General features: G+C 40.5%; 1 protein-coding gene and 1 pseudogene across 7 annotated transcripts in view; both read left to right on the top strand.

Moving 5' to 3' along the window:
* Nucleotides 1–23,361, top strand: part of LRRC49 (leucine rich repeat containing 49) — a 135,198-nt gene that overhangs the window by 49,723 nt on the left and 62,114 nt on the right. For 6 of the 7 annotated variants that reach the window (XM_004611716.2, XM_004611717.2, XM_055131493.1 and 3 more), the window contains one exon: nt 1,166–1,227. In XM_004611716.2, coding sequence (XP_004611773.1) covers nt 1,166–1,227 — 62 coding nt within the window. Of the gene's footprint in view, nt 1–938; nt 1,001–1,165; nt 1,228–23,361 lie in introns of those variants that run through there. The other variant, XM_055131495.1, reaches the window with a different exon arrangement.
* Nucleotides 16,987–21,065, top strand: LOC105943122 (KH homology domain-containing protein 4-like; annotated as a pseudogene).

Raw genomic sequence — 23,361 nt, 5'->3', positions numbered from 1 at the left:
CAATAATATGTAAGATGTAGTAATGGTATTTGACTCAAACAACGGGGAGTTGTGAAGAACACTGTCCTTCAAAATGAGAAGTGTGGGGTTGGACTTTGTATTCACACTTTGCATGTGTGAGTTCCCAGGTTCAAGTCCCAACACCACATACAGTAAATAAATTAAAATCATGATTTAGAATAAATGGGAAGTGCTGGGGTATAGTATTTTAATGAGTAGGATGCCGGAAGCCCAGATAATGGACATCCTGGGTCATTTTTCTGGGAACCACTACAGCTGCCACCTAGAATGTCTCAGCTGTTTAATTTTTCTTATGTGCATAATGAGGCTGTAGACCAGGTGATGAGTAAGCTTCCTCTTTAGATTTTATTTCTCCAACATATCATACTTACAGAGGGTTTATATCTTTTTCCTTAGGAGAATTGGCCTTCTATTTATTTTGTGATTTAAAAATACCAAAAACCACTTGGGCCCAAACTGCCTAATATTTGACATAGTTATATATTTAAACTGCAGCATTTTGTTTTGCTATGTGGAATAGGGCAGAGATCAAATTGAAGAACCTCTGATTCTTGCCTTAGGTTAAAAAATGTCCTTCCAGTGTCCTTCAGTGGCACTCAGATGGTCTTTTTTCCCCTTTGTTTCAGTTTTGGGTGGGAATTGACAGTGCATGGCTTAACTTTTAACAGAAAAACAGTAAATATAAATAGCTTAAAAAATCTCCATGCTGAGAAGAGTTCAGTAAAATAGCTTTGAAATCCTCACTACTGTTTGGAAAGATAATGACATAAATTTAAAATATGAGGAATTGTAACAGCTTCCTCTGAAAAGTGATTTGAAACAAATGTCTGGTCCTACTATCTTTGTGCTACTGTTGAAATGCTGAAGTAGCATTTTGGCTTCTTTCCCAAAAGCCTGCTTTAAGAGGCTAGCGGCAGCATCCTTCCTTGCTCTCCTCCCTGCTTATTACCTTGTGAGTGGTGCAGCTTGTTCTGCAGAGGTACGGAAACCCTCGCGTTTACTCTGCAGTGGGAAGAATGGGGCTCAGTGTCTGGGAGAAATCAATGGTCTAGCACGGTTACAGTAAATAGAAATGACTATAAACAAGATTTTTTTCTTTAAGCTGGTAATTTTTTGCCTTCTGTCTGTGTGTGTTTTTCTCTAGAGAGATGTGGATAATTTGCCCTGCCTCCAGCGTCTGTTTCTCAGCTTCAACAATATAGCTACGTAAGTAGAAGCTCCCAACTTGTCATTTATTAATAACTTGATCGTGTGAGGGTTGATGCTTTCAATTAAGATTGCAAGTTCCTAAGAGGATTTTATTGACATATAAGATTTTAAAATAAAAAAATGATAGCAAAAAAAACAAAGTTCTTTGTGGAAAATTAGAGCTCTTTATATTGTTAGTACTTCTACTGCTAAAATGATGACATGTGCTTTTTATTTAACTGCGTTTTAGACTTGCTCATTTGTACAGCATGTTTAAGTGGAAATTTCAGCATAAACTGTGCTGTCCTTTGTATAACACTTAACTGCACATCAGTTGAATGGGAGTATGTTTCATAAATCACCGTCTAAAGACTGCATGGCTACTCAGCAGTTTCGGCATAGCTGTATTTGCTCCCAAGCGATTGGCTAATTAAATTAGACACTAACTGTTTTCTAATGGGATACACTTATTATTAGTGATTCCAGAAAACTGTGTATTCAAATATACGAATGTATACATTTTGCTTTTCAAAGATTTGGTACAGATGATCCTTTATGCAATGATGATGTCTCCTTCAGTGCCATTGTGCAAGATTTCAGAGCTGGGACTGATGTAAGTCCTTGGACTGATCAGTGCAAAAGACCTTCGCTCCTTCCTTTATTCTTTCCTCTCCTCCTTAACCCTACATTAGCAGGACGAGACTTTACAGCTACCCCTCACTTCTTGAATTTCACTTTGAGGCTGTTCTTTGAACATCTCTTAATCAGAATAAGAATGAAGTATAACAGAGCTTAGAATATATCTCTGCAGGAAACCTAGGTCTGTGCTTCTGATGATTAAAACCAGCATTATTACAAAGAAAATACCCTTAATCATTCTCTCTATTTTCTCCATTGTGAAAAAAATGTTAAAGTTTTCTGAAAGACTTTTAATGTTCTTTTTCAATTTATATTTAATGATGTTTCATATGCCTTTCAGTCTTAAACGGGAGGTAGAATTTCTTTTCATTGACAGTGGAAGGGGACACTCAATATTCTTTAGGGAATTTCTTCTAAAAGACCATTAGCATTGTTTTGAGAAGATAATTTCTTATTCTCAGATATTATATGTCATGTCTCAAAATAATAGCTATTAAAGTAAGTAAAACTCAGATTCTCCCAACTTGTGGTGGATCTCATTACTTTTGCTTTTTGTCTTGTTTATGGAGAGTATTTTATTTATTTTGGTGGGCACACAGTGGTGCTCAGAGGTCACTCCTGGTGGGCTTTGAGGGAGCCTGGGGTGGTACTGGAGATCAAACCTGGGTCAAATGCATCCAGGTTTGATGCTTTGTGTGCTGTACTATCTCACTGACTCTATAGAGAGAAAGTTAAAGAGAAATAAAAATTCTGGTGACTAGGGTGATGAGATTTCGGGTACTCAGGACACCTGAACTTCTGAACTTCAGGTTCTGTAGGGAGTTGATTTTTTCCACATTTTCTTTCTAACCTGGAAAAGAATTTCATTGACTCATGAACTTATAAAGCTATGATTGGGATTTGTGTAAGTTTCTTGGAAGACTAGATATATAGCTCAGTGGTAGAACACAGGCCTTGCATGTGTCAGGTCTTAGGTTTGGTCCTGGCAATAGAAAACAATTTAAACATATTTTTAACTTTAAAGCATATTTTTTAACTTTTAAAAATATATGCATGGCAGAGCCTGGCAAGCTACCCGTGGTGTATTCGGTATGCCAAAAATAGTAACAATAAGTCTCACAATGGAGATTTTACTGGTGTCTGCTCGAGTAAATTGATGAGCAACGGGATGAGTGATACAGTGATACAGTGAAAAATATATGATTTCTCAAGACATTGAGATAGAAGTGAGTCAGAGATTCACTTCAAAGTTCAGAGATTTTATTTATTTATTTATTTATATATTCATTTATTTATTTATGTTTACTAATAGCTTTCTGTGTTTCTACTTAGGCCTAGCCTTTTACTTCCTTAAGTGATTCCAGCTGATCTGCTCTTGGTACTAAGTACTGCTCTGTTTGTGTTGGTGTGTGAGGTGTGAGGCTCAGAATATAGCGCAGAGAATATATTGTGTTCGGGGGGTGGGGAGGGGACTGATGAGCAAGACTTAAAAGCATTTCTGTGAACATTGCTCAAAATATTTCAGTCAACTGGATTATCAGGTGATATTTAATGAGGATTCTAATATCTTTTGGGGTATTCCTGCCCGACATAGGCACCATGGCACAGTGGGCACGTGGCACAATGACATTGCAGTTCAATGGACCAGAAGTAGGAAGTAGGTAAAGGAGAGTAGAATTTTCACTATGAAGCTGAAAGTCAGAATTTAGGACTCACTCCTGAAAACTGTCAGGTGGTACCCAGAAAATGAAAATATCTAGCTAAATATTCATTATGGGGAAACAAAAATGTATTGGCAGTTGCATTGTAGTTTGACCAACTCAGTAAATTCTTAGAGATTAAGTGTTAGCTAATCTCTAAGTTAACCATTAACTTTTATCAGCTGTATCTCATGGAACCCTATTAAATTCAGAGTTTTAAGATGATCTGAGCTAGTTAACTATAGGTTAACTATGAATTTAATGAATAGAACCTTTATTGTATGTTTTCCTGTTGGTAGTATAACCATGCAATAAGTTTTAATAATAAACATGCAAGATAAATATGTAGAGACTAGAAACCTATATCATATTTGTATATCTGAGTAGAACCAGTGCTTCTAGTTAAAGCCTATGGCTCCAGAGCATCTATAGTATTATGAACAATAAGGACACACAGAGTGTAACAGTGAATTAAACTTAACTGTATGGTATGTGGGATATTAGCAAATAAAAATCAGCCCAGGGAAGGGAAGTTAAGGAAGAATTTCCAGAGGAAGATGGTCCCTGGGCTAAGGTTTAAGTGAAGAGGAGGCCTTAGTATAATGAAAGTGACTTCCTAGATGGGGGTGTACAACCTGGCAAAGCTGATGCAAGAACTCAGATTCACCTTCCAGGGATTTGCGGTAATATCCTTCCCTGTTCTTCCTCCTCCCCCGATACTAATTCTGAGCCTTTCTCTAGCCCACATAATGCTGGAAGGATGCACCAAACATGTATGTTATGACATTTCTCCTGAGATAAATATTCTATGACCAAGGGGATTTGTAACATTGGATTCATTCTTTAGACAGGTCATCCTTCTATTCAGTTTTTCTACTAAGATGCCGTTTGATTTGTTTTGCTTTTTTTATTTTCTCTCATCATCTTAATTTCCAAATAGTCTGATTACATATTTTTCCTATCAGCATATTGTTATTTTTGATAGTTTTCTTTAGTTCCTAGTTAGTACTTACCCCTTGGAGTTAGTACTACCTAGATACTCATTTATAAATGTGATTTTTGGCTGGAAATTCATATTTATAAATGAGAGTCTGGATGGATTTGTTTTTACAACTTAAATTTTTTTTTGCTTTTTTTTGGGGGGGTCACACCCAGCAATGCTCAGGGTTACTCCTGGCTTTGTACTCAGGAATTACTCCTGGCGGTGCTTGGGGGACCATATGGGATGCCGGGGATCGAACCCAGGTCGGCCGAGTGCAAGGCAAACGCCCTACCCGCTGTGCTATCACTCCGGCCCCACAATTTAATTTAAAATAATCAACTGAACACAAATTATGAGTACAGGGTCCCTGCTGAAGAAACCCTGGTAGGGAGAGGGAGATAGAAGGCTATCTACCCAGTTAAGCTTCCCTTTAGATATACCTTCTGGGAAGAAGTGGGCTCCTTTTCATCTTGGCCACAGAACTTATCTAGAAACTGCCCTTCCCTTTTATTTTCAACCTGGAGATAATTCAGGAACCTTCCCCTCTGAGACTGAAAGACTCCAAAATTGTTACTAAAGCCGTCAGTAATTCTTGGGCACCTGACCTACATCTGCTGCCAACACTTGCAGACTCAGATCTAAAAGAATATTTTGAGGTCCTGGTGGACTGCTTAATACTGTTCACTTTGGGTCCTTTAGAAACTTAAGGTTTTACTGATTCCATCTGTTTTATGTCTTCCAGAAATTCCTTAGTTTTCTTGTTTTGATGAAAATTTTCTTGTTTTCCAGCACTGGCAAAGGGTATTTTTGTATTCTTGTGATTAGACATTTCATAAGAGATTTAGAGAGGCTGGAGAGAATTAACAATATGTGTACAGAAAACCATTTTTCATAACTGCCCTTCATTTGAATGATTTCACCAAATAAGCTACATGGAAAAATAACTTCAAAATCTTTCAAAAATACATGGTTGCAGGTTCACTTTTGGATTAATCAGTTCCAGTGGATTTGTAGTAGGACCAGGGATATTCATTTTTTAGATGCTTCTCAGGATTCAGACATGCAACTTGGTGCTTCACTTGGAGACCATTGCGTTAAGATAGCCCACTCAGAGGCACTTGGGGGCTACCCATGCTCAGTGCTCTATTGCTCCCTGCAGTGTTTGGGAATCTGAGTAGTTCCAGGGAATGATCCCTGGGCTCCTGCATTAAAGAGTATTTACAATAATTTTGTTTCTTTTTAAACATTGGAAACATGTGCCTTGAGAACCTTAGAGGGAATGGCTGCTATTGCTTCTAGAATTGAAGGAAATGTAATATCCCTAGGAAAGGAATCAAATACTGGCTCAGGACTTAGTATTATCATTTCAACCATGGTAAAATGCATGTGTAACAGGAAATGAACAATGATTTTTTTTTACATTTTTTCTCTTTTTTTTAATTAATGAATCACCATGAGGTACAGTTACAAACTTATGAACTTTCATGTTTGCATTTGGTTTACATCCCTCCACCAGTGCCCATTCTCCCCTACAAATGTTTCCAGTATCCCTCCCACCACCCCCACCCCACCCCCACTACCCCGACCTGCCTCTGTGGCAGGGCACTCCCTTTTGTTCTCTCTCCTGTTGGGTGTTGTAGTTTGCAACAGAGGTATTGAGTGACCATCATGTTCAGTCTATAGTCTACTTTTGGTATGCAGCTTTCAACCTGAGTGGATCCTCCCAAAATTCTCTACTAAGTGTTCCCTTCTCTGTCTCTGCTGCCTTTTCCCCAGCATGTGAGGTCAGTTTCCAAGCTGTGGGGCAGACCTCCTGGTTCTTATCTCTGGGTGTTAGTGTCTCATTCTGCTACTTTATATTCCACATATGAGTGCGATCTTTCTATGTCTGTTTCTTTCTTTCTTTCTTTCTTTCTTTCTTTCTTTCTTTCTTTCTTTCTTTCTTTCTTTCTTTCTTTCTTTCTTTCTTTCTTTCTCTTAAATTTTTATTGAATCACCATGTGGAAAGTTACAAAATTCTCAGGTTTATGTCTCAGTTATACAATATTCAAACACCCATCCCTTCACCAGTGCCCATATTCCACCACCAAAAACCCCAGTATACCCCCTGTCCCCACCCCCCACCCCCAACTGTATAACTGATGAATTTCACTTCATTTTCTCTTTACCTTGATTACGTTCCATATTTCAACACAAAACTCCCTATTGTTGTTGGAGTTTCCCCCAAGAAAGACAGCCCTACTACCAAGGAAGCATTTGATAATTAGTTTTCCATTGCTGAGAATGAAGAGATATGTAGCCCCACTGCTCCAAGTACATAAGTCTTTTTTTTTCCTTTTTCCTTTTCCTTTTTTTCCCCTCATCCCCCTTCCCACGCCTCATAGTATGGTGGACGCCACGCCGTGTTTCTTCCTGAAAATGGGAAACAACCGGGAAAGAGGGATATTTCCTCTTCTCAGCCGGCGTGGGGCTGTTGCTTAGTTTACAGTCCAGAGAAATGGCTGCTACTTTAATAACCTTCAGTATTTCAACAAAAACTCACTGTTATTATTTGGAGTTCCCCCCCCAAGTCAGACCTGTTCAAAAGGAACCGTTTCACATTGCTGACAATTATAGATGTTAAGTCATGCAGACGCGGCAGCGTCCGAGCGGTTTTGGATTTCTGTATAAAGTCCAGGGAAAATTCTGCCAGAAATTGCATAGCCCAGCTCACAGTCCCAGTGCATTGCTGTAAGAAGTCTCTGGAATCAAAGTCTTTAGGCACAGAGGGTCTGTTTCACTCTCAGCAGCTCCGAATTTATCTGGGCCCAGGGCGTGCTGGTTACACCCACTTCCCATGATTCCCTAGGAGCCCAAGTGTAAAAATCGTATACCTCTGGGTTAGGAGTCTTAGAAGATGGCTCCTGCCATGTGGATGTTGCTGACGCTGCCATTTTCCGTGCAGGAAGACGGGGTGGGGAGGAAAGATCCACCCCCGGGCAGCACGGAGTTGTAGCCCAGTTCACAGTCCCAGTGCATTGCTATAAGAAGCTGCGCTGGGTGCCCAAATGTGTTAGGTCTCTGGAATCAAAGTCTTCAGGCGCAGAGGGTCCCTCTGTCTCTTTCTTTCTGACTCATTTCACTCAATATGATACTTTTCATGTCTATCCACTTATATGCAAATTTCATGATTTCATCTTTTCTAACAGCTGCATAGTATTCCATTGCGTAGATGTATCAAAGTTTATTTAACCAGTCATCTGTTCTCGGGCACTCGGGTTTTTTCCAGATTTTGGCTATTGTAAACAGTGCTGCAATGAACATACAAATGCAGATGTCATTTCTACTGTACCTTTTTGCCCTTCTGGGATATATTCCTAGGAGTGGTATTGCTGGGTCAAATGAGAGCTCAATTTCTAATTTTTTGAGAATCGTCCATATTGTTTTCCAAAAGGGTTGAACCAGTTGGCATTCCCACCAGCAGTGAAGAAAAGTCCCTTTCTCCCACATCTGTGCCAGCACAGGTTGCTTTTGTTCTTTTGGATGTGGGCCAGTCTCTGTGGTGTGAGATGGTATCTCATTGTTGTTTTGATCTGTATCTCCCTGATGATTAGTGATGTAGAGCATTTTCTCATGTGCCTCTCAACCATTCGGATTTCTTCTTTGGGGACGTTTCTGTTCATTTCATCACCCCATTTTTTGATCGGGTCAGCAGTTTTCTTCTTGTGGAGTTCAACCAGTGCATTGTATATCCTTGATATCAATCCCTTATTGGATGGATATTGAGTAAATATCCTTTCCTGTTCTGTAGACTGTCTTTGTACTTTGGTCACTGTATCTTTGGAGGTGCAGAAGCTTCTTAGTTTAAAGTAGTCCCATTTATTTATCTCTGTTTTCACTTGCTTGGCCATTGGCGTGTCATCTTTGAAGATACCGTTGGCTACAATGTCGTGGAGGGGTTAGCCGGCCTTGTCTTCAATGTACCTTAAGGATTCTGGTCTGATGTTGAGGTCTTTAATCTATTTTTATCTGACTTTTGTACATGGTGATAGGTGGAGATCTGAGTCCATTTTTTTTTGCATTTAGCTGTCTAGTTTTGCCAACACAATTTGTTAAACATGATTTCCTTGCTCCACTTCACATTTCTTGTTCCCTTATCAAAGATTAGATGATCATATATTTTGGGGGTGTGTGTCAGAATATTCAACTGTGTTCCATTAGTCTGCAGCTCTGCCTTTGTTCCAATACCATGCTGTTTTAATTACTACCGCTTTGTACTAGAGTTTGAAGTTGGGGAGGTTGATTCCTCTTATTTTCTTTTTCCCAAGAATTGATTTAGCTATTAGTGGGGGCTTATTGTTCCATATGAATTTCAGGAGTGCTTGCTCCATTTCTTTGAAGAATATCAAGGGTATCTTTATAGGGATCACATTGAATTTACAGTGCTTTGGGGAGTATTGCCATTTTGACAATATTAATTCTTCCAATCCATGAGCAGGGGATATATTTCCATCTTCTCATGTCCTCTTTTATTTCCTGAAGTAGCATATTATAGTTTTCTGTATACAAGTCCTTTACCTCCTTAGTTAAGCTGATTCCAAGGTACTTGATCTTTTGAGGCACAATTGTGAACAGGATTGCTTTTATCATGTCGCTTTCTTCTCTCTCATTATTTGTGTATAGGAAAGCCATGGACTTTTGGGTATTGATTTTATAGCCTGCAACTTTACTATACAAGTCTAGAACAATGATGGTTTTTAAGCTTATAGTTCAGTATGTATAGTGCATTAACATTGTCATGTGGCCAGCCTCTAGGAACTTTATGCCCATTAAGTAACATCTCACTGTTCCTCTTTTCCCAAAGTCTCCCAAAGGGTAGCAATCATTCTACTTTCTCTCTCCAGGAATTTGACCCTCCTATGCTTCATGTAAGTAGAAGCATATAATATTTGTCTATTTGTGACTGGCTCATTTCACTTAGCATAATGTCTTTAACATTTAGCTATTTGTCGAAATCTTTCTTGAAAGACTTGTATATTATTAATGCCTCTGGATTATTATTGAAGTAGCATGGAGCAAATGAGAAGGGGTATCTTGCCCGGGGCTTACTGCTGGCTTCTGTCTTCAGAGAGAGAGATCACTCCTAGGATTTTCTGGGGACTCTGTATGGTACTGGGGATAGAACCAGAGTCGGTAGCTTGCCAGGCAAATATCTTACCCGTTATATTCTACCTCTCCAACCCAGAACTATTCCCACCTTTTCATTTTCATTGCTTTTTCAATGCCCCAGATTTTCTTATTTTTTTTGCAGTGAATGCTTTCAAATGAGCATTTTAAAAATTTTTATTTATGTATTTTAATTGAATCATTGTGAGATATAGTTACAAAGCTTTCATGTTTGAGTTTCAGTCATACAATGATCAAACACCCATCCCTCCACCAGTGCACATTCTCCACCACCAATGTCCCCAATATGCCACCCCTCTCCAGCCCTCCCCCTACCTCTATGGCAGACAGTTTCCCCTATACTCCCTCTCTACTTTTGGGCATTATGGTTTGCAATACAGATACTGAGAGGTTATCACGTTTGGTCCTTTATCTACTTTCACCACACAGCTCCCATCCCAAATGATCCCTCCAACCATCATTGTCTTAGTGATCCCTTCTCTATTCCAGCTGCCTTCTCCCCCAGCTCATGAGGCCGGCTTCCAACTATGGCCCCAAACTTTCTTGTTCCTGTGAACTTCCTTAAACATATCACACTCCATTCCTGCTTCAGATTTTCCATTTTCTATGAATAATAGCAATAATATTCTTCTGCTTTCTCTGTCTGAAAACTCTTGCTATTAGATTTTGCATTTAATTGACACCAAGGTATTTCAAACTCTGATAAGACTAAGAATTATCTGAAGAGCCTGTTGAAATACAGTTTCTAGAACACATTGTTTATAGGTGGGTCCCAGGAATTTGTACCGATAGTAAGTGATACAGCTGACTTAAAATACCAGTGGTCTGTGTGTGTGTGTGTGTTTTAAAACTTTAGATTAAGATCATACAGGGATCATAAAATTAATTTAATGTTTCAAGCTAAGGCTTGAAAATTTTGAAATGGATAAAAAATAGTTATAATAAATTTTATTGGTAAATATTATTTTATAAAAATTTCTATTTTAATTATATATTAACTATCTCTATGTGTATTTGTGTATATTATTTTACTATATATGTGGGATCTGGATTTTAAGGTAAATGAATTTCTCTTTGTGGGGTGGGTTGGGTTTAGAATTTTGAAAAATATATACTGTGGAGTATTGCTACATACTTTCATAGCTTCCTATACTTCCACTACTATTACAGCCTTCACTAATTGTACTCTGATTTTAAATAGTTTGCCTTGCTAGACTATAAACTTGAAAAATAAGAATATGTCTACTCTGCTCTCTGTCAGCTCTTTAACAGCTAGCACGTATATGTATATTCTTAGTTAAAACAATACTCTTTTTGTTGTTTTTTTGCCACACCTGGCTGTCCTTAGGACTTCCTGGCTCTTTGCTCAGGATCACTCCTGGTGGTGCTTGGATTGAACCGTGGGTTGGCTACACGCAAGGCGAGCACCTTACCTTCTGTACTGCCTTTCTAGCCCAGAATGTTACTCTTATATAAATTGTTTTCCATAGTTTATACCTCAGATTTTTTTATGTGATCTAAGAACTTGTTTTGGTGGATTCTTTTCATGTATATACCTTTTACTGGTAAATTAATTGGGCTGGAGCGATAGCACAGCGGTAGGGTGTTTGTCTTGCACGCGGCCAACCCGGGTTCAATTCCTCCGCCCCTCTCGGAGAGCCTAGCAAGCTACCAAGAGTATCTTGCCCTGGCAAGCTACCCGTGGTGTATTTGATATGCCAAAAACAGTAACAACAAGTCTCACAATAGAGATGTTACTGGTGCCTGCTCGAGCAAATCGATGAGCAACGGGATGACAGTGACAGTGACAGTGACCTAAATTATTGGACTTTGTTTAATGCCTAGACATGTTAGGTTTAAAAGCTTAAGCTATTGCAGGTGTCTTGACAGTCAAGATCACTTTATTGATTTGGCAGTAAGGATCTTGTCCATAATTTGTAGATATGGGGAAAATCTATAAAGGAAACCCTCCTGTTTGACAGTATCAAAAGTCTGGTTGTGGTTGTGGTTTGACCCAAGATACAATAAATAAGGAGCATGATGTCAGTCGGGCATTGAATTTAAAAGCATTAACAGGACTAAAAGTAATTCTGCTTTTTATTATCACACCAGCTTATGCACCTGTCATACCTCCTTACATTCTTTAGTGAGACAATGCTGCTTGGACTCTGTTTTATCTTTATTGATGTCATTGAAAATGTTGAACTGAGTTTTTTTCCTTTTGTGAAGAAGGAATGCTGTTACAAGTTCTTTTTTTTTTTTATAGTTTATTTTTAATTAGTGAGTCAACGTGAGGGTACAGTTACAGATTTATACATTTTTGTGCTCATGTTTCTCCCTTACAGAGTTTGATAACCCATCCCTTCACCAGTGCCCATTCTCCACCACCAGTAAACCCAACATCCCACCCCCCCTTCCCAGTCCCGTCTCCCCCCACCCCACCCTGCCACTATGGCAGGGAATTCCCTTTTGTTCTCTCTCTCTGGTTAGGTGTTGTGGTTTGCAATAAAGGTGTTGAGTGGCCATTGCGTTCAGTCTCTAGTCTATATTTGGCCCGCATCATCTTTCCCCCACATGACCAACAACCACATTTTACTTGCTGTTCCCTTCTCTGAGTTGCCCAGAGTGAGAGAACAGCCTCCAAGCCATGGTGACAACCTCCTGGTACTTATTTCTACTATTCTTGGGTGTTCGTCTTATAGTCTATTATTCTATATTCCACAGATGAGTGCAATCTTTCTATGTCTGTCTCTCTCTTTCTGACTCATTTCACTTAGCATGATACTTTCCATGTAGATCCACTTATATGCAAACGTCATGACCTCATTTTTTCTAACAGCTGCATAGTATTCCATTGTATATATGTACCAGAGTTTCTTCAACCAGTCATCTGTTCTAGGGCACTCGGGTTTTTTCCAGATTCTGGCTATTGTAAACAGTGCTGCGGTGAACATATAAGTGCATATGTCACTTCGACTATACTTTTTGGCTTTTCTGGGATATATTCCCAGCAGTGGTATTGCTGGGTCAAATGGGAGCTCAACCTCAAGTTTTTTGAGAGTCGTCCATACTGTTTTCCAAAAGGGCTGAACTAGCCGGCATTCCCACCAGCAGTGTAGAAGGGTCCCTTTCTCCCCACATCCTCTCCAACAGCGGTTGCTTGTTACAAGTTCTTAAGTGACTTTTTTTTAGTAATTATAGTCTGACTAAAGGTCACCAAATTCTAAGCTTTGGACAGTGACTTTCCTTCACTATTTTTCATGGCTAAATATTCTCCAAAGCATCCTTTTAATCAAATAGTAAATGAAAATCATTTATAATTTTTTAATCATTCATTATATTTATCAGGAAGTCAGTTTATTTGCTTTTCTCAAGCCATTTGTGAACCTGGTAAATAGCCCTGTGTTTGTTTATACCCAGAAAACTACATATGTCTTACATTTCTAGTAAGAATGATCAGAGACTTAAACTGCTTGCAGTTTGTTATTTTAACACTAGTTACTTGAAGGAAGAATTATTTTGCTGATCTTTAGAATATATACTTGTTATTTTAGAACTTAATGCACAAAATGTTACAATACTTGAGATACAGGACTTCACTTAATTCTTTTCAGGGCTGGAGATATTGCTTATGTCATGTTGGCTCAAGGGAAATTAACTTCCCTTAATTCTGGTATCCAGCAAGCTGTTAGAATGCCCTCACTTGTATTTCTTTGTAGTTCAAGATAACCACTAATATGTGACTCTTTGAAATGAATGAAATAGAGGAAGTCAACATTGACAGATCTATTTTGACGCCTACTAAGACAAGTTTTAAATCTAAGGATAACATACACAGCAAGGGAGTTTTATTATCAGTATTCATTTTAGCTAGTGAACTCCTCATGAGGCATATGACTGATGGTTGCTGTGTGATACATCCTCAGACAGACATTTGGTTGCTACTATCCAAAGATAACTTATAAAAACAAGTTCTAAAATTCCCCCAGATCTATTGCTGTTTTAATTCTTTGCCATGGACAACCCTCAGAGTTGGCTAAGAGTCTCTTCATATCTGACAGTTGGGCATAGCTACAGATTTTCAATTTTCAAACAAAAAATAGATGGAAGTATGTTCAAAATTGGTCAGATTTACTCTGAGATTTTAAAAAAATAGAGCCTACGGGTAAAATAATTTGTTTTGTTGTGCTCAGAATTGATATAATTAATGTTATAGTTATTTACATATTTTATTTAAAAGATGGAAGTTTTACTAAATGATTTCCATATAAATTTAACTGTAGACCATCATATAACTTATTTTAGTGTTACTTTATTCATGCTGTTTCTCTCTTAGAGATCAAAAATAGAAATAATTATAAAATATAAAAATAATTTAAATGAAGTGATTTTATATTTTTCATTACTTTTAGGGCATTCATTTGTTAGATGACTGTGCTCTTTGTTATACTTTACATTCTGATATAGAGACTCGTTTGGCACAACTTAGTTGCTTAATTTCCTCTATTTTATTTTATTTTATTTTATTTTGTGTTGAAGTCAAATGGTGGTTTATTTCTGTTACAATCTTTGTTGTAACAGTCTCATGGAATACTGATGATTTAAGTGAATATATGTGATCCATGTTATTTTGTCAAATGGCAGAATTATTATTGAGGATATAATGAAACAAGAATTACTGCTATTCACACAGTAAAAATTTAAAACTGTCAGATGACTACTAATATCTGGAGGTAAATCATCGTAGAAATCAAATTTTTTTCTTGTAAATATGTATAGTATTTTATACAATTGTGAAATCCTTAAATGTTTCGCTTTATGCAGTATTTAAAAGTAAACGGAAAACATTTGCCTTTTATGTTCTAATTTACAAAGTTGCATGTAGAATTTACTGCCAAGAGAAAATTGTTTGGGTGACAGAAATAGAGGTCACAGGCTTCCTTTCTGTGTTGTCAGGGGGCTCCGGACTCTCCTGGTGAGACAGGGGCAGAGCTTTGCTAAGATGGCACGAGTGTGTCACCTTGTGCGGTCACACAGCCAGCAGCGTTAGTCTCTACCTGCCCAGAGCAGTTGGGGGTTGTCCCATTTTTCATGTCTCTTGCTGAGGACATAGTAACCGTGAGAGGGACATTTTTCAAGGCTTTGTTTCATTAAAGAGTCAAACTTCTTGGAGCAGGGCTGGTAGATAGTGAAAAAGGAGGAAAGGTGACTAGAGCAAAGGCACAAGGCAGCTGGGAATGTTTGTTTTCTTCCTTTTATATTACACTTGAAGGAGATAGAGAAAAGTATGCTAGCCAATAACCACTTTAAAAATATCTCCCTGCCTCACTTTATTACCATTTATGAGCATTTATAGTCATTTAAAGCATTTATTCTGCACACACAAAAATATGTACAAATATCATCAGGAATTTTATTTTGTAACATTATAAAGAATTTAATAGGAAGTTTTCCAGAAAGTTTTATCTTAATATAAGGTTTCATTTTCACTGGTGTGAAGATAATTTATGTTTGCATGCCTGTGTGTTTTTCTTAAAGGAGGAATGTTTGAACTAAAATTAAACTCAGGCCCCTGTGAGCAGGCTGTTAGCACACCTAGCCTCAGATTGGCTTCACACGTACATAGTTGAGAGGTTGGTAACTATTCACGGCAACAAATTAAAAGTATTTGGTGTACCAAACACCCCTTTGGGGTTTACAAATGTACATTTAATTTCATTTTTTTACTGCCTATGTCATACCTCATAGGGTATAATATGAGTATTTATATATTTCTAATTAGAACATGTTTAACTTATTTCAGTATCTGTCACATCATGCATGTAGTAGGCAAGTTATTGTTTATACTGATGAATAAGTAAAGTCATATTTTTAAAGACCGTGTTTTCTTAGAATTCAGCATGTTATTTCTCTAAGAATTCAATTTTCAGCTAATTCATTATGCTGTCCCCTGGGGTATAAACTACAAAAAAATAAGACAGGAAACTAAATAAAGATTATTTCATGTGAAGTGGGATTATTTGGAACTCCTGTCACAAAATCTTGCATCCCAAAGGTCTTTTTCAGTGGTTTAAGATTTCAGTGGAGGTAGTTTTTGATTCTTTGGGCATGGATGGGGGGCGTGAGAAGAGGGGAGCAATAGTACAGCAGAAAGGGCATTTGCCTTGCATGGGGCCTACCTGGGTTTGTTTCCAGCATCCCATATGGACCCCTGAGCACCATCTGGAGTAATTTCTGAGCACAGAGCCAGGAGTAACTCCTGTGCATTGCCAGGTTTGACCCAAAAAACAAAAAAAAATGTTGATTATTTAAAAAAAAATGAGGTTTTGCTTCTATAGTTTTAAAGGGATCTGATAGGTGATAGCTGTTTTAAAGTCCTTGTCTATTAACTCCAACACCTGTGCCATCTCTGTGACTATTCCTAGTGACGTTTTTCTCTTTGGTGTTGATCATATTTTCTTGCTTCCTCTCTTGTCTGACAGTTTCACATTGTACTCTAAAAATCGTGGGTATTGAAAATCTGGGTTTTGTTATTGGTTGAGTTTTGTTATGAAGGTAATTTATATAGTAGAGAGTTAGATTTATTATCTTAGGCTTTGACTTTAGGATATTTTTAAGGACAGGGAAGTCGTTCTTGATTTTAGATTTAATGGATCTAAAAATGATATTCGTTGGAGAAGTGGGAAGTGAGGAGAGTGTTGGGGGAAAAGAGGGAGTGGGGGAAAGATACTGAAGAGTGGGAGAAAGAGAGCAAGCAAGTGCCCACTCTCATGTTTTTTGTTTTTGTTTTTTAGTTTCTTGGTTCACACCCAGCGATGCTCAGGGATCACTCCTGACTTTGCACACAGAATTTCTGCTGGTTGTGCTCAAGGATGCTGGGGATTGAACCCGGGTTGGCTGCTTACAAGGCAAACGCCCTCCCCACTGTACTATCACTTCAGTTCCCCACTTTCATGTTTGACACGCTGGGTTCAAACTCGTAAAAGCTGTAGGCACCTTTGTGCTGTGTATGTTGTCCAGCCAGAATGTATTAGACTACACTTGAAGTCCGCGTACTCTGCTTGGGGCTTGATTCCCACTGTTCCAGTCCTTGGGTAGCTGTAGCCTCCGCCTGAAGAGAGGGATTTGATCCGTACAGGGAAGGCAAGTCAGTCCTGATCTTGGCCCGGCTTCCCAGGTCCATGTACCCTCACAGAAAATAATTTCAGGAGAGTAACAGCGAAGTAGAATAGTTTTATTAAGGGGATGTGCAGGGGGTAGTTGGCGGGTGGCAGAGGAGAGCCGGTCGCCATGTCCGCGGGGAGCGCGACGCCTCCTGGGGCCGGCCCCAGCCCCGCTGCTCTTCCTCAGCCCGCCGCCCCGGGTGGGGAGGGGCCCAGCGGCGGGGGCAGCCCCGGGGGCTCGGCGGCGGCCCCCTCGGGGGCGCTGGACGCCGCCGCCGCGGTGGCCGCCAAGATCAACGCCATGCTTATGGCCAAAGGGAAGCTGAAGCCCACGCAGAGCGCGGCCGAGAAGCTTCAAGCCCCTGGCAAAGGCCTGACGAGTAGTAAGAGCAAGGATGACCTGGTGGTGGCTGAGGTTGAGATCAATGGTGTGCCTCTCACGTGCAGAAACTTGCTGACTCGGGGCCAAACTCAGGATGAGATCAGTCGGCTTAGTGGGGCCGCCGTGTCCACTCCAGGGCGATTCATGACCACCGAGGAGAAGGCCAAAGTGGGACCCGGGGACCGTCCATTATATCTTCATGTTCAGGGCCAGACCCGGGGGTTAGTGGACAGAGCAGTGAATCGAATCAAAGAAATCATTACCAACAGGGTAGTGAAGGCCGCCACCGGGACAAGTCCCACATTTAATGCGCCACAGTCACTGTCTGCCACCAGCCAGCACCCATGACGCAGATCTCTCCAGCGGCTAGCCAGAAGCCTGCCTTCCAGTCAGGGATGCATTATGTTCAGGATAAGTTATTTGTGGGTCTAGAGCACACCGTACCCACTTTCAATGTCAGGGAGAAAGTAGAAGGCCCAGGCTGCTCCTATTTGCAGCATATTCAGATTGAAACAGGCGCCAGAGTCTTCCTACGAGGCAAAGGTTCTGGCTGCATTGAACCAGCATCTGGCCGAGAAGCCTTTAACCGATGTATATCTACATAAGTCATCCCAAACCTGAAGGCCTGACTGCTGCCAAGAAGCTCTGTGAGAATCTCTTGCAAACAGTTCATGCTGAGTACTCTCGATTTGTGAATCAAATCAATACTGCTGTGCCGTTGCCAGGCTATACACAACCCTCTGCTATTAGTGTCCCTCCTCAGCCACCATATTATCCATCCAATGGCTATCAGTCTGGTTACCCTGTTGTTCCCCCTCCTCAGGAGCCAGTTCAACCTCCTTATGGAGTCCCAGGCATAGTGCCACCAGCCGTTTCATTGGCACCTGGAGTCTTGCCAGCATTACCTACTGGAGTCCCTCCTGTGCCAACACAATACCTGATAACCCAAGTACAGCCTCCAGCTAGCACTGGACAGGTACAGGCTTCTTCGGTCACAATGAAATTGAAGGTGCAGTACCGAAGGCGGCAAGTTCCTTGGGCAAAGAGCGGGAGAGGGACAGGCAGTTGATGCCTCCACCAGCCTTTCCAGTGACTGGCATAAAATCAGAACCTGATGAAAGGAACGGGGTCTGGACCTTTACCGGGGAGCCATGGTGAGTAAGGTGGAGCTGGGGGACTGGGAATGGCTAAGGCTGGTCTTAAGCTATTAGTTTCAGACCTGATGCTCATTTAGGTGTGTGATTCATCCAGATGTTTAATGCAACCTCTGTCATCTCCTGGCTAATGAAAATACCTTTTTTTTTTATGTGGACATCACCTAGTTACACAGCCTTTTATTGTCAACTGATGTGTGTCTAGAAAAAGAGTTGGTCAACTTAGATTTTATACATAGAATCAGTGGCATTAAAGCCCTAGGAAATGGCTAATGATTAGTAGGTCACTTCAACATTTTGTTGCCTTTATTGTCTGAATATAACAGTCTGATAGAGGAATCATAATTTGCTTTTCCGTGTTTGTGGTTCTGAGCCACATCTCCCATAGAGCGCTTTGAGTTTTAATCATCAGGATATGGCTATTGAAAAGCAAAATGGGCCAGTGTTATAGTACATTGTGGAGGGCATTTGCTTTTCACTCAGCTGACCCAGATTTTATACCTGGCACCCATTGTGGCCCCCCAAGCACCGCCAGGAGTAATTACTTAGTGCAGAGCCAGGAGTAAGCCCTGCATCATCAGCTGTGGCCAAAATATATTTATATAAATAAATTTAAAGTAAAAACAGGGTTAGATCTATAGTACAGTGGGGAGGTGCTTGCCTTGCATGCAGCCGACCCAGGTTCAATCTCTGACACCCCATATAGTCTTCCCAGCCCACCAGGACTGATCCCTGCCACAAAGCCAGGAGTAAACCCTGAGCACCTAGTGTAGCCCCCCAAAACAAAAGTGTTGTTTTATATTATCTGAGAACTTGGAATCTTACAGGATCCTTAGCATCAAAGTAAAAATAAGCAATACATTTTTTTCTTTCTTCTTTTCTTTTAACTCTTTAAAAGATGAAATGTCAGCCTCCAGCAACTCACTTGCTAACTTTCCTTTTTGTTTTGTTTTCTTTTTTTTTTTGGTGTGTGTTTTTTTCTTTCTCTGTTTTCTTACATGGTTCTGGTGGATTCACATTTGCTGGTGCTGGTGCTGTTTTTCGTGTGATCGTCAACGGTTTTGGGTGACCATTGACCCTGTGACCTCAAAATGGTGTCCAACTAACCACTTACAATTAACATCTTTTTTTTAATTAACGAATTGATGGTATTATCTTTCTTTTTTCTTTTGGGGGAATGGGGTTGGGGTTGTTTTTCTCTATTCTAGATTACCCAGTCAAGAAGCTGAAAACGATGGAGAAGGGTTTTGGCTTAGTGGCATATGCTGCAGACTCTTGGATGAGGAGGAGGAGCACCATGGGGGTCATAAAAATGCAAGTAGTTTTCCACAGGGCTGGAGTTTGGGTTATCAGTACCCTTCATCGCAGCCTCGAGCCAAACAGCAGATGCCGTTCTGGATGGCCCCATAGACAGCAGTGGAGCGGAACTTTGACCCTCGGCAACTCTCTTTAGCAATAATGCATATATTTGATTGAACAACTCTTTGGGCCTCCACTTGGAACCATCTTGGACCTTTTCGGAAGTGAGCAATGCCGATCCCCCTGTCAAATCGGGGTGCTGTTCACTATCAAGCACCCTCCCTCCTGCAGTTGGCCGTCACCTCTGTTTTAAACTCTCCTTAGGAACACAAATTTGTTGCAGAAGCTTTTTTAACAGGTGGTGAAATGTGTTCATTCAACCAGGTGCCCCCGAAAGGGCCATTCCCATGTGCATTTGACCTGATCCAGTCTTTCCACATTTCTCTCTTCTCACATAAAGAAAGTTTCACTTGTATTTTACTACAGTTTGGTCCATTTTGATAATAACTGATTATTTAAAAAGACTTCCTATTAGTGAAGAAATGAATTGACCTTCTTTTCAGCACTTAGATCTCGAGCTTCTCAACCTTAATTCATTTGGGAGTCTTTCTGTTCCAAAAATCTGTGGTTTTACTAATTTAAGACTTTTGAGGGGTTGAAGCAATAGTACAGTGAATAGGACACTTGCTTTATGCATGGGCTGGCCTGGATTCAATCCCTGGCATCCCATACAGTCCCTCAAGCCCCGCCAGGAATGATTCCTGAGTATAGAGCCAGGAGTAAGTTACCCCTGAGCATTGCTGGATGTGACCCAGAACAAACAAGACTATTGAGTATATTGGATCTGCATAGGAAAATGGGATGATTTTTTTAAGTTGTGTCTTTTTATTGGGATGATCCAAAGCTGGCACCTTCAGGCACACTTTTGTCTCAGCCTTTGTGGCAAGATTTTATTGCCCTCCTAAGACTTTTTGTCTCAACTGATCCAAAGCTGATCAGAACTCATCACAGAGATGAAACCCAGTGGTCGGTCTGTCTCTGAGCTGGTTGCAGCTAAAATAGAGATTTGACCACTGGCAGTAAAATGTGGACTTTGTGACTGAAATTGCAACTTGTCCTATTTTCTTGGCATTACAAATTTTGTCCCCCCCCCAAAGAAAAAGAAAAAAACACCTTTTTTGTATCAAATGTTGGTGTGTGAAAGTAAAGGAGCTAGTCTGCAGAACCAGGAGTAGTTTTGAGATACTGAGTTGTCATTTTTGCACATTTGAATACTTTGCAGGCTGACTTTGTATAAACTTATCCTCTGGTCTCCTATATGTTGTAAATATTTAGGCCATAATTTCATTATCAATAAATGTATGAATATTCTGCAAAAAAATAAGGGAATATGCAGTATTTATTCTACATCTAGGGCAATATATTCTTGTTTGGTTTTTTCGGGGCGGGGGTGGGGGGCAACCACACCTAGTGGTGCTCAGGACTTACTCCTGGCTCTGAGCTCAGGGATCACTCCTCACAGTGCTGAAGGACCATCTGTGGTGTCAGCGATTGAACTCCCAATGACGGCGTGCAGAGCAAGCAGACTACCAGCCCTGCTACGTCTCCAGTTCAACAATATGTTCTTTTTCTTTTTTTCATTTCTGGGCCATACCTGGCAATGCTCAGGGAGTGCGCCAGGCTCTGCACTCAGGAATTAGTTCTGGTGGTGCCCAGAGGACCATACAGAATGCCAAGGGTCGAACCCAGGTTGGCTATATGCCGGAGAGCACACTACCCACGGTACTATCTCTTTACCGCCCCCTCCCCCCTGCAATGTGTTCCAAATCTGTACTTTTTCATGCTGACAGTGGGCGCAAGATCAGAGACAGTGACTATTTACCTATGGAGTATCTTGTATCGGTTTCCGAGCTCTGTTTCCTCTCACAGGGTTATGTGATAAGAGCAAGCATCACCGTATCTGGGGGAAAGAGAGCAGCCCAGATAATCATGTGGGAGTTATGCAGGAACTGCTCGCACAGTGATGCCTCTTCTCTAGAGACTAGGGGGAGGGTGCAGTTGGGGGCTCAAAAATGAGAGCATGTAAGCCAGTGGTTCCAGGTTCTATTACCCTTTGAAATGTCAGCACAAGTCAGGGTTAAATTTCTGTACTGCTCCAGAGATATGTGTGTCTTGCTGTTGTTTCCTGATAGTGTCTTCCCACCACAGCAGTAGCCTGTTGAGACCTCACAGTGTAACCTGCATGTCCCTGAGGTCTCTGGGCTCTGGCTGGGACTCAGGCTGTGTGCACTTAGGTTTTTTCCAGCCCCTTCATACTTATATTTTGCAAGGTTTCCCGGAGTCTCACTCTGTTGGTGCATCCTAACATTCAGTCAGATATTTAAGTGATCCCCATGTAGATTTCTGGATTTTCTTTCCTTGTGTTGTTGCTCTTCTGCATTACCCCTCCTTCCACTTTGCAGAATCCTCAACCAACCCAAGCTTTGGCCTCTGTTTTTCCCCCAGTGAGACCTCTGTTCCCTTCTGACATCACTTCCCTGGACTGTTATTTGGAGAATGCCTTAGGTAGAAGGGTGGGGTGAGAGTGACTTTCACATGTTTCTTTTCTCCAGAAATCACAGTGTCATCAATTCAATCCATGCTTTATATATTTCTTACAGTTTAATTGTTTACACCAGGGGGATGTGTCTGATACTATGGTAGCCAGCTCCATCTACCATATTTCCAGTTATCATTTTACCAACCACCTACCTCTCTGGTACTTAAAGGATATAAATTTCTTAAAATATCACTGTATCACTGTCATCCGTTGCTCATCGATTTGCTCGAGTGGGCACCAGTAACATCTCTATTGTCAGACTTGTTGTTACTGTTTTGGGCATATTGAATGCGCCACGGGTAGCTTGCCAGGCTCTGCCGTACGGGCAGGTTACTCTCATCGCTTGCCAGGCTCTCTGAGAGGGGCGGAAGAATCGAACCTGGGTCAGCTGTGTGCAAGGCGAATGCCCTATCTGCTGCACTATGGCTCCAGCCCAAATATATATATACATATAAAATATATCCATCATAAGTATTATTTCGCATATATTATTTGAAGGATAGTGATTTAAATACTCTTCATGGTAGAGTTTAATGCATATAATGTTTCAACCCCACAACCTCCCCCCTAGAGTTACCTTCACCACTCCCTCAGGTCCCCCTCCAAATCTTTCTAGAGCTCATTCCTTGCCATTCTTTTTTAAAAATTAAAAAAATATATATTTTATTGAATCACCATGTGGAAAATTACAATGCTTTCAGGTTTAAGTCTCAGTTATACAATGCTGAAACAACCATCCCTTCACCAGTGCCCATATTCCACCACCAAAAAAACAAAACCACACCAAAAACCCAGTATACCTCCCATCCTGGACTCCCCCCACCTCAAACGGATAAATTTCACTTTACTTTCTCTTTACTTTGGTTACATTCAATATTTCAACAAAAACCTCACTATTATTGCTAGGAGTTCCCCACTAGAGTCAGACCTGTTGTGAAGAGATATGAGGTCGCGTGGCCGGTTTTGGATTTCTGTATTTTAGCAACTAAGTCCAGGGAACTTTCTTCCAGTTATTGGATCATTGCAAGCTTGTAACTCTCATCTGTGGTCCTCATAATATGGCGGTCG

Source organism: Sorex araneus, chromosome 3 (assembly GCF_027595985.1).
Source record: "Sorex araneus isolate mSorAra2 chromosome 3, mSorAra2.pri, whole genome shotgun sequence".
Lineage (NCBI taxonomy): Eukaryota > Metazoa > Chordata > Mammalia > Eulipotyphla > Soricidae > Sorex > Sorex araneus.
The sequence above is the reverse complement of the archived record's forward strand: the minus strand, read 5'-3'. Positions and strand labels throughout refer to the sequence as shown.